This window comes from Monodelphis domestica, chromosome 3 (assembly GCF_027887165.1).
Source record: "Monodelphis domestica isolate mMonDom1 chromosome 3, mMonDom1.pri, whole genome shotgun sequence".
In the NCBI taxonomy this organism is placed as follows: Eukaryota; Metazoa; Chordata; class Mammalia; order Didelphimorphia; family Didelphidae; genus Monodelphis; species Monodelphis domestica.
Genome location: NC_077229.1, coordinates 17,720,450 through 17,736,085, shown reverse-complemented (window position 1 = coordinate 17,736,085; position 15,636 = coordinate 17,720,450). Strand labels below are relative to the sequence as shown.

Sequence of the window (15,636 nt, the reverse complement as noted above, 5' to 3'; positions counted from 1 at the left end):
TCCGAGGAAGCCACACAGACACTCTAAAGGTCTGCTGCCGTCTAGATCAGCTGTAGCTCCACAAGGAAAGGAGAATGAGGGAGCCCAGCATGGCCAGTCCTTGGATAAAGCCAGGCTGGCTCTCTCAGATCATGGCTTCCCTTTCCAGGTGTCGTTCTAGACTGTTGACAGGACTCTCAATCAAGCTAGCAGCGTAGCCTCTGGAGAGTTCATTCCTTTCCATATTTTGCAAACCAGGGCATTTGGCCTTCTCTGATCTTGTGGCAACCATCCCAGCCAGTCTGGACAATGGCTTGGCACCAGCTATCCATAGGGCCTTGAGCAGCCTGAGATGTGGGTTGTTGAAGCTGGCCAGGTGACTGGAGCTCTCTGACCATCACCTGACTTTTGTGGGTCTGTCTTTGAAGGGTCAGAGACCATTCTCTTTGGCAAGGAGTTCAGCAGCTCAGCCTTTTCTCCATCATCCCGCCCTCCGCAAGCTGGTGTCCTCGCTCCCCCTGTTTTGATCCTTCTCTTTTCCCCGGTAGAGCATGTGGCACCTACGGCCCTTGACAGAAGGACTGGCTTCATGAAAACCAGGCTCAGTCTCAGTCGTGGCTAGGCCTCTCACAAATCCCTTTGGAGCACGTGCCCCTGTGCAGTCATATCCGAAGGGGTGCATTTCCAAGTCTCCCCAACAAAAGGCAATGGTTTCTCAGTACTCGTGTGAACATTCAGTCTCACATCACATCATTATAGGGAAGGCTATTAAAACTCTCACCAAAAACTCACAAAAGTCAGCACAGAAAATCCAAGGAGGAACGAAAGGAACGAAGGAAGGGGAGGTAGCGAGGAAGGATTTCTTCAACGAAAATGTGCCAGGCGCTTTGCAAACATTATCTCACTTGATCCTCACAATCACCCTAGGAGACAGATGCTATTATTCTCCCTATTTGACTGTTGAGGAAACCGAGGTGAAGTGACTTGCCCAGGATCACCTTAAGTGTCTGGTTCAGGATTTGAATGAAGGTCTTCCTGACTCCAGGTCCGTCCCTAGGATGCTCACTTGGGAAAGCACTCAGGGCTGCTGGGATTTCATCCCCTTCCCCAGGCCTATCCTGGTGATAGCTTTTCCCCCCTACTATGATGCTTTCTTGAACTGCTCCTCTGCTCTCGTAATCTTCCAAGGATTCCAGGAATCAGGCAGATTCCAGCAGTTCCCCTCCAGATCACAGGAGGGCTTCTGAAGATGCCCTGCCCTCCCATTTCTCCAGCAAGTTGCTCCCCATCATTGCTCACTCTTTCCTGGCTCTTTCCTCACTTAGTATCCCCCAACTGTAACCTTCCCGGCCCGTCCTTGGCCCCTCCTCCCACTGCAGCTCACAGCTTGGCCCAAGAACTGCTTGGCACTTAGCGCACCATCTCTGAACCACATGGCTCCCTGGAGGGGCCTCCTCTCCATGGAAACAAGGGTCATCTTTAGCAGTGGTTTGGATAAAGCCATAGATGGCTGGCTTATCCAGTTTTCAAGGGACTTGAAGCTGGGGACAAGAGTTGAAACACAAAACCAAACAGGTACAATAAGAGAAGATGTTGGCAAGTTAGACCATTGGGCTAAATTGTTCTGCGTAAATTTAATGGGGGCAGCTAGGCTTGGAGTGAGGAGGGCCTCGGTTCAAATCTAGCCTCAGACATCTCCTAGGCCTGTGTGACCCTGGGCAAATCACTTCACATCAATTGCCTGGTTCTGCCACAGTATTGATTCTAAGATGGAAGGTAAGAAGTTTTTGTTTGTTTTTAAAGGAGTAAGTCTAATGGAGATTTTTTAAAAGCCTTTATTCATAAAACCCACTTGACAAGTATAAGAGGGGAAGATCATCCTGGTCTGGGTGTTTCAGGGAGCTGCAAGGTCCAGCTGAATCAGTAAAGCATGATAAGCACCAAGAAAGCTGCCCCTACCTTGGGCAGCACCAAGAGGGCTGAATCCTGCTGTGGTCTGGCTTGGCCGGATCCCTCTGGACCACTGAGCTTACTGAACACTGGGCAGTGCCCAAGGGAAAGAAAGAAGGAAGTGATCTGCCTGGTGAAGGACCCCGAGTTCATGCTGCTACCAGAGGATCACTTGAAGAAGCTGGGAAAAATTAACCTGGGCAATGCTCAGGGGACCAGGAGAGCTGATTTCCAATGTTTGAAGGGGAGCCCAAGAACGAGGAAATAGATTTGTTCCATTTGGCCCCAAGACCAATGGGGGGAAGTTATGAGGAAGCAAGTTCAGCTGAGTGGAAGGAGAAATTTGTGAGTGAAAAGAGCCACCCCAAAGGGGAAGATCCCCCATGGAAGAAGTCAATTCTCCTGCACTTAGTGGAGGTCTTCCAGCAAAGACTGGACGCCATGTTAGGACATTCTCTTGTTCAAGTGCAATCTTGGCGAGATGAAGTCTGCCCCTTCCAACTCTTGAGTGGCTGAACCTGAGATTGCTTTATCTGGTGCCAACTTCCTATTATTCCATCTCATTGCTGTACCTATTTTGCATTTTGTACTGTGACCCTCACTCTTTCTAGCCCTCTTCTCCTTCCCAGGCCATCCCTCCTTTCTGTCTGGAATTTCCTCTTTTCCAATCTCAACCCTTTGGCATTCTTTTCCTGTCACCACTCATGCCTTGCTAGACTCCAACACTATATTCACTCCTGTTTACTCACTACCAAACAGAGTTCAAGAAATTCATACAACCAGGCTCACTGGGTCTACTACCAAAGAAGCTTATCTAAGCTTTTTTTCTCCTTTTAAAAACCCTTATCTTCCATCTTAAAATCAATACTGTGTATTAATTCCAAGACAAAAGAGTGGTAAGGGCCAGGCAGTGGGGGTTAAGTGACTTGCCCAGGGTCACACAGCTGGAAAGTGTCTGAAATCCCATCTCTAAGTCTGACTCTCAATCCACTGAGCTACCTAGCTCCCCACCCCCAAAGTGATCAAAAAAGCAAGTGATTCTCTAAGCAATTCTCCAGTGCCTTCTTACCATGACTGCTCTCTAGACTCACATACCACTCATGTCCCAACCCTCACAGCCGAGAACTTTGACTCAGCCTAGAAGAAGGAAATGGGAGTCATTCACTATGGGCTTCCTCTTCGCCCTTCTCTGCATCTCCCAACCCATCATCATCCCCCATTGTCTTCTCCTTTGGCCCAACCTTTGATGAAGAGATGGCTCTCCTTCTGCATGAACTCTCAATCTCACTCCCTCTCATCTTCTCTAGTGAAATGTTCCCATTATCTCCCTTGTCTTTATTGTCACTATTGACTGGCTTCTTCCCTGCTGCCTATAAACATGCCCAAGCAGCTTTAAAACCCTCTTTAATCGGTACTATCCCATGAAGTCATCCTCTGTCTCTCCTCTCTTCAACTCCAAAACTCTTAGGGAAGAAAGCTATCTAACTTGTGGCCTCCCCTCTTACTCTAATTATCAGACTCCCAAAAGCTAAGCTAGATAGTCTCAGAAAACATTAAGTTCAGCATCTCACTTTAGAGATAAGGCCATTGAAACCCAGGGAGATGCAAATGACCTACACAAAGGCCCCCAGTCAATAAACATCAGAGGTAGGATCTGAACCCAGATCAAATCCTGCCTTAATGAGTGATAGTAACATTTACAGTCTCCATGCCTTTGCATTGGCTGAGCCTCATACCTAGAGGTATCTTCCTTCCCATCTTCCTTACCTCCCCTACCATTTAAAACCCTTAACTACCTTCAAGGCTCAGCTCTAGGGCCACCCTGTATATAAAGGCTTCCTTGATCCCTCCCACCAAAACCATTCTGTAAATATTCTGTATATACTTAGATGTGTCCATTCAGGTGTCCAAGTCAAGACATCACCACGTGATGTCATTGATCCTCTTCAAAATCAAAGGACCTCTAACAACAACAACAATATATGTCCATGTCATTTCATCTGAATTGATTGCAAGCTCCTCGAGAACAGGGAATGCTTTGCTGGTGCCTGGCATATAGTAGGCATTTAGTAAAGACTTCTTGATTGATTGAATCTGTGTCTCCTCTATATCATGTCTCTCCTCTATATCTGTCTCTTGCTCTCATCTCTCGGATATCAATCGATCCAAAATATTTATTAAGTACCTACTATGTGCCAGGCACTGTGCTAAACCCGGAGGATACAAAGGAATCAAAAGATAGACCTTGCCCTCGAGGAGCTTACAATCTAATGGGAAAGACTACACATATATGCTTTGTTATTGTTGTTCAGACATTTAACCGCATCTGTCTCTTTGTGACCCCACAGACCATAGCATACCAGAGTCTTCTGTCTTCTGCTATCTCCTGAAGCCTCTCCAGGCTCATGTTCATTGTTCTCATGACACCGTCTTTCCATCTCCTCCTGCCCCATCCCCTTTTCTTTGGGCCTTAAGTCTTTCTTGACATCAGGGTCTTTTCCAATGAGTCCTGTCTTCTCATGTGACCAAGTATTTAAGCTTCAGCTTCAGTATCTGACCTTCCTTCCAGTGAACAGTCTGAATTAAAGAGTGGCTGATTCGAATATGTACAAAGCAAGCTACATACACAGGAACTCTTATTATAATTGAACTATAATTATAATTGAATTATAATTGGTTTACTGTATATTTTTTTTCCTGTGCATCTAGAGACATTGAGAAGGGATTCGTCATCTTAGCCAGATTATGGTAAAGAGAGGGCACTGAATGACAGAGGTAGACATCTGTGTCCCTGTTTTCCCTTTGAAAGAGCAGGTCCAAGTGTATGCAAGTGGCTGTGAATCCATCAATCATTCTCAATGTGGCATTGTTCCTGGAGCAAAGGCAGTAGTAGTCGGAGCCAAGCAGCTTGTAGCGTGTCAAAGAGCTAACCTCATCAAGCAAATTTAGCACCTTGTTGAGCTAGACACACAGGAGGGAGAGGAAAGATTCAGGAAGTCCTAACCAGGATCCTCCCTAACCAGACACACCCTCTCCAGGAAACAAACCCTTTGTTATTGTGTCCAGAGATTTTCTCCTTCACTTCTTTGCCAGGGTTATTGCTCCTGACACTCTCCTTACAGGGGCCATCTTCCTGTTACCCACCCACCCGAGATGGCAATAAAGAAAGGTTTTGCCTTAGTACCATTGAACGGAGAGCCTGTAGTTGCAGCATCTTACTGGACTGAGTGCTTCTCCATCCTAAGTGCTGTTTGTGGCTCGAGCAACTCCAGGCCAAGAGATGAGCCGGGCTGCCCTAGGCCACAGCACCTGGGAAGGTCAGCCCAGTCTGACACACCAGGGTGAAGCCAGTGAGGTCAAGGATTGGGAATTGCTCTGAGCAAGGAGCCCAGGCAGAAGAGGAGAGCTGGAGAGGGGGAGAGAAGGACAAGGCCAGGACAGCAATAAGACACACTGGGCAGGCTGCGTCTTGGCCAGCCAAACAAGGAAAGTAGACTTCAGAAGCAATAGCAAGTGTTCCTTGTTGGAAGGCAAGCCAGAGCCCACCAGGCCCTGGTAAGACACCATCTGGAGGAATCTGGCCTCCCAATTTGGGGAAAATTCTTTTATCTGTCTGAGCCTCACTTTCTCATTCACCTAGAAAATAAGGTTTGATACCCTCCAAGTCCCCTTCCAGCTTAGACTCTGGCATCCTCTCAATGAGGAGGTCATCTCTAGAGCAGTGACTGACTAAATCTTACTTAAACCCAACCACAGATTTTAATGCAAAATATCCACAGATTAGAAGATTGAAGAGACATTCAAGTCTCTTAGGCCAACTCTCTCATTTTACAGAAGAAGAAACTGAGCTCATGGAGGGGAAGGAATTTGATAAAAGGCACCAAAATAGTATCTACCTAAGTCAGGAATTGAACTCAGGTCCTTGGATTCTAAGTCTGAGATCCTTTCCACTTGACCACTGGCCTCCTCCATCATGTATTGTTCTGTACATGTCGTCTCGGTCTATGAGCTTCATGATGCAGGGACCTGCCCTTGGAACTCTATATAAGGAGGGGGACAGTGGCATTTGTTGCTGACAGATATATATGAGAAGGCAAACAAGTATTTATGAAGGATGCATGTGCCAGGCACAATGCCAAGCACTGAGGATCCATAGAACAAAAAGAAAGGCAGCCCCTGCCTTCAAGAAGCTTATGTTCTAATGAGGGAAGGCATCATCAGCTTCCCTCTCCTTCTCATCATCATCATCACCATCACCATCATCATTAATAAAGAACCCACAGAAGGAAGCTGAAAAACAGGGGGTAGGGTAGAGAAACCAACGTGACCAGCATGATTCTGAAGTCCATAAAGTCAGGAATTGGGCTGAGAGGGGAAGGAAGGCAGGTTGACTTGGCCCCTTCACCTAAGAGCCTCAGGGAAGAGAAGTGTGTGTGAGAAAGGCAAGAATGTGGGTCAAGAGCTAGAAAGCAATGACTTTGCCTTTTTTTACTCAGCTTTCATTCTAGCTCGCCTTCATATGAATGCCAACAAGGAACTTGGAACAAGCTTCAAAGACCCAGCTGATATATACCTCTTATAAAGGATTTTGGGGAGAGACATCCAAACTGAAGGAAGTAGAACCCCATTTGGATTTAAATCCAAGCTACAAAGACTTTTCTAGACCTATCAAATGGATAGGAACAATAGACTCTGAATCAGCACTAGACTCTAGCAGTCAAAAGAACAGACTTGAAGCTTTAACTTAGGGGTACTGTGGATAACTTTTCAACCCATTTATCAGGGAGAGGCTTTCTTGTCACTACACGTTCTGTGTTTAGTTGTTTCAATTGGATCCAACTAGTCATAACCCTTTTTGAAGGGGTTTCTTGGTAGTGATACTGGAGTGGTTTGACATTTCCTTCTCCAGCTCATTTGACACATGAGAAAACTGAGGGAAACTGGGTGAAGTGACTTGCCCAGGGTCACATAGCTGGGAAGTGTCTAAGGTCAGATTAAAACTCAAAAAGTTGATTCTTCCTGCCTATGGATGTAGTGCTCTCTCCACTATGCCACCCAGCTGCTCTGTCACTTAGCAGATGGAAGCAAAGATCTGAAGAGTTGAAGTCTAGAAAAGGATGGCAAAGAGAAACTCAGTGGCCACAAACCAATGAAAATTGGAGATGCTTCACAATGCATCCCGTGGAAATATGATGCCCAGCACAGAGACAATGTACCCAAGAGAGACACCTTGCCTACTGAAGAGCAGAGTCCAGCAAAGAATAGTGATGTCACTAGAGGACACTAGTAGCCCTGACACTTCTTAGAGGTATGAATCATGCTAGCCATGAATGTCCCTAATATGTGCCTTCCACACATGCTCTGGCTGCTCAAGTTCCTGGACACTCTCTACAGGACATTCCCTGGCCATAATGTTCCTTATCCATATTCTCCCATACCTGTTCAGTTGTCATGTTTTTTGCATGATGCCCTCCCCAACATATGATGTGGTATGGGTGAATGCATAGGGAAATATTTTCTTGTCACTTTCTTCACTTTGCTGTTTAGTGAAATGTCTTCTATTTTGAATGACTGTCCTCTGGCTGGCTGTTAAAAGTATCAGGTATTACGGTTTTGAATGGGCGCTGATTCAGACTGTCTCAGTACGGGGGTAGCTTTCCCAAAGCCCACTTTGTAAGCCTGGGTGCCCAAGGTGCTTGGGAGGCAGTGGGTTCCCTTTTGAGCAAAGACCAGAGGACTGTTTTGGGGGGTTTGTCTGAGAGGCCTTGAAACCTTCCACCCTGAAGAAGAAGGGGATTCTAGTTGGATGGTTGGGCACAAGAAAAGACTTCAAGAAGAGAAAATATGGGACATGTTGAGTGGTTGCCTTTCCAGCCCAACAAATAGTATTGAGCTTGTGTAGAGCAACAGACAGGGTGGGTACGGGGGAAGATCTATATCAGCACCTTGGGCACCCAGGCTTACAAAGTGGGCTTTGGGAAAGCTACCCCCGTACTGAGACAGTCTGAATCAGCGCCCATTCAAAACCGTAATACCTGATACTTTTAACAGCCAGCCAGAGGACAGTCATTCAAAATAGAAGACATTTCACTAAACAGCAAAGTTTAGTGGTCTGAGCAATTTGGAATTACACCCAGAGCATCATAAAACTGTCTATACCCGTGATGGTGAACCTATGACACGTGTGTCAGCATTGACATGCATAGCCATTTTGATGACACGTGGCCACATACAGAGAACTATGGGGCCGCATGCCGAAAAGGACATCTTTTCCTCAAAGTGACACACCACCTGAGTTATGCTAGGTTTTTTTGGCGAATTTTGACACACCAAGCTCAAAGGGTTGCCTATCACTGGTCTATACCCTTAGCCCCAGTGATACCCTTGCTGGGTCAGTTTCCCAGGGAGATCAGGGAAAGAGGAAAAGAACCCGTATGTTCTAGAATATTGATAGCAGTTCTCTTTGTGGTGGCGAAGAACTGGAAATTGAGGGGATGGCCATCCATTGGGGATCGGTTGAACAAACTGTGGTAGAGGATTTGTGACGGAAGACTACTGCACCATAAGAAACAATGAAGAGACCAATTTTTTTTTAATTAGGCAAGAACTACACGAGATAATAAACAGTGAAATGAGTAGAACCAGGAGAAGGCTATACCCAGCCACAGAATTATTGCTGGAGGAATAAACTGTAAATGTTCCCTCTAGAAAGCCAACAGAAAGGTGAGTCGTGACAGTCGAGACATGGGCATGTTGGTCTCCCTGATGATATCAAGTGGGGAACGACTGATGGAATTGATTATGTAGATATGAAGAAAAGTAAGCTAAACATAGAAAGATTGGGGATTTCATGTATGTACGATATTCTTTTTCTGTGTATGTGGAAATGCTGGTTTGGTTTTAGAAAACTGGCCCTGGGGGGAGGGGATTAAATTGGAACAAAAGAAAAAGAAGTTGATGTTCTCCCTTCTCCAATATTCCGAGAGCCTTCTGTCTGGCCTCTCCTTTGCCCACCCCCCGCCCCCTTCAGTCTCTACTCAGGCTTCTCCCTGGCTGGGACAGATATTCCATCCCCCTGCCCCTCCCAGCGTGGGAGCTTCCGGAGAGTGAAAGCCATTCCCTTTTTTGGTCTTGGTAGCCCCAGTGCCTAGCACAGTGCCTTATGACTAGTATACTGGTCACCTGCTGGATTTCAATGTCGTACGGGGTTACTACTGGGAGGAACGTGCTTTGTAAAGTGCCCAGAGCTCTAGAAATAGGTGCTGTTCAGCCCACCAGCCCATAAATTCAGCCAGCCCACCCCCCTTGGAGCATCCCAGAGCCACAGGAGAAAGCGTCCTTCGGGGCATGAACATGAAACCCTGCAGAGGAGGAGAAGGTCCAGAAAGGGCAGAGGAGCTGCCCGAGGTTACCCAGGCAGTCTGGATCCCTGCTCAAGTGGCTTTCCATAAAACCAGTTTCCTCTTCCCAAAGGAAGGAAGAAGGGCAGGGGAGAGGGGCCACGGCTGTCTTCTCCTAGCTCAGGGACAGGCAGGTCAGTCCATGCCATGTTGGGGCTTGTACAAGGAAGCCGAGTGCTGGACCCAAGGACCAGGAGCAGAGGGAGGGAATGGGGGGTTCAGTAAGCAGATGGAGGGCTGGACCACTGGGCAGGCTAAGGCCAAGGCCTAGGCCATTCAGAGCCTCCGCCTTTCCCTCTTCTCCTTTGCTTCAGGCGAACCAGTCAGAACAGGGCTGGGCAGGCGGGCAGGCGGCTGACTCTAGCTGGGAGGGAAGTGGGACACAGCGAGAGACTGTTTGTTTTCCTGTGGGTTTGGATAATAACACCACAGCAGGCTGGAGAGAAAAGGGCATCTGATTTACCATTGTTCGGGGAACACATTTCCGAGGCCCGGAGACATCAGCTGTTCCTGGGTTTCTGTCGGGTTGTCAGGCTTGAACTCTCAGAAATCGCCTTCCTTGGCTGATGATCTCCAGCATGGGGGGTGTCCGGTGGTGCTGGGCAGTGGCAGACATGCCAAAGGATTCCGCCATGGAGAAAGTGGGATCCCTCCTTGTGGGGCTCATTGCTTGTTTTCTCTGTTTGGCAGATGGGGAAAGAGGATGCCCAGATCTGATGTGGAACAGCCCAAGCCAGGAGGGGCGACGAGGAAACTAGCAGCGGCAGCATCGTGAGGCTGTACCACGTCTCCAGCCAGCCCTGGCAGCATCACCAGAGCAACAGGAAAAGAGAGCAAAAAGGCAGGCAAACAGGGGCCAACCCCAAGCTGGGCAGCTCCTTACCTTTGGCCCGAAGGAGGGCACATCATTATGCAGAAGAGCTCAGGCCAGGCCGGGGAGAAGGGACAGGGCTTGTCGTTAAAGGGAATGTGCCACCATTTCTTCATCAGGCAGGGGAGCACCATGAGAGGCAGTGAAGGCACAGGGTGTCTGAGGCTGCCCTTGAGAAGGCCTGCCCACCCCTGCCGGGCCTGAGCCGGTTGGTACAGACCTGTTGGCCCATCAGGTACCGGAGAGTTACATTCTTTTTCCAGAGGGTGCACCTGGCACGCGGGCTCAGAGATACTGTAGCTGCCCGCTCCCAGACACCGAGGAAGAGAAGGAGGAGGAGAAGGGAGAGGAGGAGGAGGAGGAGGAGGAGGCAGGAGAGGGAGAGGCCGAGCCAGAGCCCATCGCAGCTTCCCGCCCTTCGGCCGGCTCCCCGCTGCTATACCATGGGATGTCGGCAAAGCTCGGAGGACAAAGAGGCAGCCCGGCGGTCCCGGAGGATTGACCGCCACCTGCGCTCAGAGAGCCAGCGCCAGCGCCGTGAAATCAAGCTGCTCCTTTTGGGCACCAGCAACTCGGGCAAGAGCACCATCGTCAAGCAGATGAAAATCATCCACAGCGGGGGCTTCAACCTGGAGGCCTGCAAGGAGTACAAGCCCCTCATCGTCTACAATGCCATCGACTCCCTGACGCGCATCATCCGGGCCCTGGCAGCCCTCAAGATCGAGTTCCACAACCAGGACCGGGCCTACGATGCCGTGCAGCTGTTCGCCCTGACAGGCCCCGCCGAGAGCCGCGGGGAGATCACCCCCGAGCTGCTGGGGGTCATGAAGCGGCTCTGGGCCGACCCCGGCGTGCAGCAGTGCTTCAGCCGCTCCAGCGAGTACCACCTGGAGGACAACGCGGCCTACTACCTGAACGACCTCGAGAGGATCGCCGCCCTGGACTACATCCCCACCGTCGAGGACATCCTGCGGTCGCGGGACATGACCACCGGCATTGTGGAGAACAAGTTCACCTTCAAGGAGCTGACCTTCAAAATGGTGGATGTGGGGGGTCAGAGGTCAGAGCGCAAAAAATGGATTCACTGTTTCGAGGGCGTCACAGCAATAATCTTCTGCGTGGAGCTCAGCGGCTACGACCTGAAGCTTTACGAGGATAACCAGACGGTAAGTGCGGCGCTGCGGCCTAGCCATGGGCTGGGGGTCCCGGGGGTTCTACAACGGCCGGCCTCCCTGAGGAGACTCGGGTCCCCGAGGCTCCTGGTGGGGTGGGGGGAGGACAGAGGGAAGGGGCCAGCCTTTCCTCTGAGTTTCGGAGAGGAAGTCGGCGCTTGGTTCTTCCTACCACGGGGGTCCGTGTCTTCATTGGTTTTAAACCCCAGTCTATTCTCTGAGGGAGCACCTGAGCAATAGGAGAAGATTCAGGGTGCAGAGAACCTCCCCCAAACTCAACAGGGACTGCCAGAGAGAAATGCCACCCGACCTAGCAGAAATGGTGCTTCCTGAAGGCCTGGCTCTTGGGCTGGCCTCTTTCCAGGCCTTTCCTCCCAGGCTCCAGTCTGGAGAGATTCTGAGTCTCTGAGAGAGCCTGTGGGGGGCAGCTGCCCAGGGATGCCTGGGTCCCCCACCATCTTCTCATGGACAACAGGCTGCTCTCTAATAAGAGTCCCTGTGTGAAAGGCTTCCAAGTCAGCCGCACTTCAGTGAAGTAAGTAGCTGCTGGGCTAGGAAATGCCCTTCTCAGCTCCCCTCACTGAGCCCCTCCTAACACACACCTCTCCATGCACACAACACCTGCACCACAAACATGGCCATCTGGACAACCCGAGCTCCTCCCCCGTGAGCTCTCCCCACTCACCGGCTGCGTTTGCTGCCACTCCTTGGGCCCCCGCGGCCTTCCCTTCGCTCCTCTGAGCTCTACAGGCTGCTCCCCTCTACTGGCCCACCCTGACACCAAAGGCTGCCCTGGCAGGCACCGGATGATGAAGAAGGCTTCCCAGCTAGGCTCTTTCATGCCCTCCTCCCTTCTCTAGCCCAGACAGGTTCGGCCTCTGCTTTCTCATCAACCCAGGGGCCGCTACCAGGGCCTGCTGGGACTGTCCGGAGAAGAACGGCTGGCTTCAGGGTCATGGGATTAGGCAGAGTTAGAGCTTCTATTTTACACGCGAGGAAACTGAGGATCACAGAGGAGAAAGGTCTTGTTGGATCATGCAGCTAATCAGAGGCAAAAGCAGGATTAAAACCTAGATCTCCTGGTTCCAACCCGGATCGGCATTCTTTCCTCACACACACACACACACACACACACACACGTGTACACACACTTGCTGCCCATCCCAGCTGAGCCACTCACCACATATCCCTCTGCCTCAGGCCCACAGGATCCACTGGTTATGTTGAGAAACACAGCTGTGTGGGGGGTGCTGATGGCAGTCAGGACCGGCCCAGAAAGCCAGGAGCCCGCCTTGGTCCCTGTCCGTAATGCTCGAGGCAAGCTGGGAGGGCTGGGGAGCCCAGAGGAAGGGGAGGGCCCCAGGCCCACCGTAAGCTGGGGGAGAGAGGAGGCTGCCCAAGGGGGGCCCTCCCCTCCTCCTCGGGCTGCTTCAGCTCAGCAGCCGCCTGCAGCAGCCATCTCTTCAGACTCCCTTCTGGCCAAGCCCCGGGGGCTGGCAAGAAGCAAATAAAGAGGCCGAGCTGGGAGAGAGCCTTGCCTTCCCCTCGGGCATTCTCCTTCTGGCTGGGAGGCCGTCTTCCCTTCCGTCTGTCTGGCCCAGATTTCTGACCTCTGGTCGTCCCCTGTAGCCTGGGCTTTGGTCTTGGGTCTGCTCCGGAGGGCTTTGTAGAATAAGAGGACATTCGGGGGAAGGACTAAGGAAGGGAGGAAGTCAGGCTTGGGAAGCTCGGAGCGGGACAGGGTGCTAGCACAGAGATGGGCCACCTTTTGAGCCCGGTGTGTCAGAATTCGCCAGAAAACCAAGCGTAACCCGGGTGGGGTGTCACTTTGAGAAAAGCACGTCCTCCTCAGCAGGCGGCCACGTGGGGCCGCGTGTCACCAAAATGGCTACGCGTGTCAGTGCTGACACACGTGTCGTGGGCTCGCCATCTGTCCTAGAACAGAAGGTCTCCCCTCAAAGGAACCAAGAACGGGCCAAGTGTAGGGCCTGCTGGCCCGAGAGCTGCTGGGTGCTACTGTAAGAGGAAAAAATGTTCTCCCTCCAACTCTCAAGTCGTCGAGGCTGTAACTCAGGTCAGTGAAGAGGCATTTGATGAGCTGGAGAAGCAGGACTTCAGCTCGGGCCAGCCAAATGGCGGCCTCAGAGGATCCACGCACGAGGCAGGGAAAGTTCGACTCTTGTCTGGGCCGTCGGGGCCATCTCACAGCCCTTCCCCCGCCTCTCTAGGCCCTGACCCCCCCCCCTTCTCCCAGTGGCCTCTGGAAACATGCCAGTCCAATTGTTCAAGGCCCTGCTGACCGGTGGAAGCTCATGGGGCTAAGGAAGGGGGAGTGGATGAAGGGGGAGGAAGGCTTGGTGTTTTTCTAGCAGCCTTCCAAGCCTTAACTAAAGAAGGCCAAAGAGCCATTGCAGGCCCCTGGGCAGAGATGCTAACCGAGCTCTTGTCATCCCTTCCGGGGTGGCGTCAGGGAGAGCTCTCGCTCCTCCCCGGCGGGGCGTCCACAGTAAGGTCTGACTCTCCCTGGGCCTCGGTTTCTTCACGTGAAGCTTCAGGAGGTCACCAGGAAAGGGGGCCGCAGATCATCTTAGCCACGGATCTGTTGAAAAGGGGGAGAGGGCGTGGAGGCAGGGACGGCTCCCTTTGAGCTCCGAGCATCCGCAGCCTTTTGGTCTTGAGCTGACGCTGGGGATGGTGAGGGATGAAAGGCGCCTTCCAGCTAAGGCGCCCTCCGAATTGGGTCAGGAAAGCTCCCCTTAGCGCATGCCATCATTTCCAAAATGGCCCCTTCAAAGCCCTCTCGCTGGTCGAGAAGGCAGCTTTCCTGGCGTGACCACCGGGGCTTCCAGGGGGCTGGCAGCTGGCCCTATGGACGTGATTCTATGGACGTGATTCTAGTCGCCCACAGAGAAGGATGCACGTGCCCCCAGCCCCAGGTAGAAGTAGCTGGGCAGAAAGCAATTCAGGCGGATGAAGAAGACCTGAGGCCTCTAGTGGACCACACTCGGCAGGCGTCACGGTGTGCCCTGGAGCCGCCTCCCCACCACCCCCTTGGGGAAGAAAGCCAACGTGATCTAAGGCCCCCTTCTGGGGTCCAGAGGGAGGGAGGGGGCGGTGCCGGTGCCTCTGCCTGGCCAGGGCTTCCACGGCTCGTCCTAGGAGAGACAAGTCAGCACGCGTGCACCCAGGAGAGCGCTTGGGATTCTCATGGAAGGGAGCTGAGGCAAGGCTGGCCACACACAGCTGACCATTTATTACGGGACAGCTCAGGAGAGAAGACGAATAAACGCCGAGTCCTATTCTAAACCAGTGGCGGGCTTTCTGTCCTTCTCTGATTGCCAGTGACTCACTGGGATCTTGGAAGGAAAAGAGCATCCACTAAGCCAACTATGTGCCAGTATTTGCCACTATGATCTTGTTTAATCCAGATTATAATCCCCATTTTACAGTTGAGGAAATGGAGGCAAAAGCAGCTAGGAAGTGGCTCGCCCAGGGTCACACAGCTAGGAAGCGTGTGTGGCTCTTCCTGCCTCCAGGCCCAGCACTTTAGGAAGCGAGCCACCTCTCCTAACGAGGAACATCAGAACTATGCAGAGCTTAGACACGACCTCGTCCACCTCGGGAAACGGAGGGGGTCCCCTCCTGTGTCCCTGAGAGCTGAAGGGGTCGGAGAGGCTGGGATCCCGAGGGCGGGCATCGCCATTCTTGCTGCGGCTGGGAGAAAGGCGAGGAAGGAGGCAGGCCCAAAGGCAGGAGAGGGGGCAGGGCCGAGGCCTCAGCTCTTTCTTCCATCTCCGCCTGTGCCTGGGACCTCCCTGCTCTGTCGCTATTGATCGCCACATCCTTGTGTTTCTAGCCTGGGTCGGCCCCCGCAGGGCGTTGGCAGGGAGACCAGGGAGGGAGGGCATGCTCATGGCATGAGCCAAGGAGATGGGAACTCTGCCAGCGAGGGCCCCAGGCACCCCTCTGTGTCTCTAGTACACAGGGAAGGCAATCCAGCTCACAGGCTGACCGATGACTTGGTGCTGCTCTGCAGACGTGGTTTAGTGGAAAGAGCAGGCTTTGGAGTCCGGGGGCTTGGATTCGAATCTCCCCTCCGACCTTGGTGACCTTGGCCAAGTATGCTCCCCTCCTGGGCCTCAGGTTCATTATCTGAGAGCACTGAATGACCCTAAAATGTGCCATTCTCTGCTTTGCCTGACCCCTTCGAGCCCAAGAATGTGGGGAAGGGGTCCGTGGAGCGCCGAGCCTGCCGTCTCCTCCT

At 51.8% G+C, this 15,636-nt stretch overlaps 2 protein-coding genes across 3 annotated transcripts in view; one reads left to right on the top strand and one right to left on the bottom strand.

Moving 5' to 3' along the window:
* RSPH14 (radial spoke head 14 homolog) overlaps window positions 1–15,636 on the bottom strand; it is a 262,764-nt gene that overhangs the window by 153,140 nt on the left and 93,988 nt on the right. The gene's annotated exons all lie outside the window — the stretch shown is intronic.
* GNAZ (G protein subunit alpha z) overlaps window positions 1–15,636 on the top strand; it is a 122,752-nt gene that overhangs the window by 45,387 nt on the left and 61,729 nt on the right. The window contains exon 2 of the mRNA XM_001364236.4: window positions 10,020–11,366. Coding sequence (XP_001364273.1) covers window positions 10,644–11,366 — 723 coding nt within the window. The 5' untranslated portion in view covers window positions 10,020–10,643. The remainder of the gene's footprint in view (window positions 1–10,019; window positions 11,367–15,636) is intronic.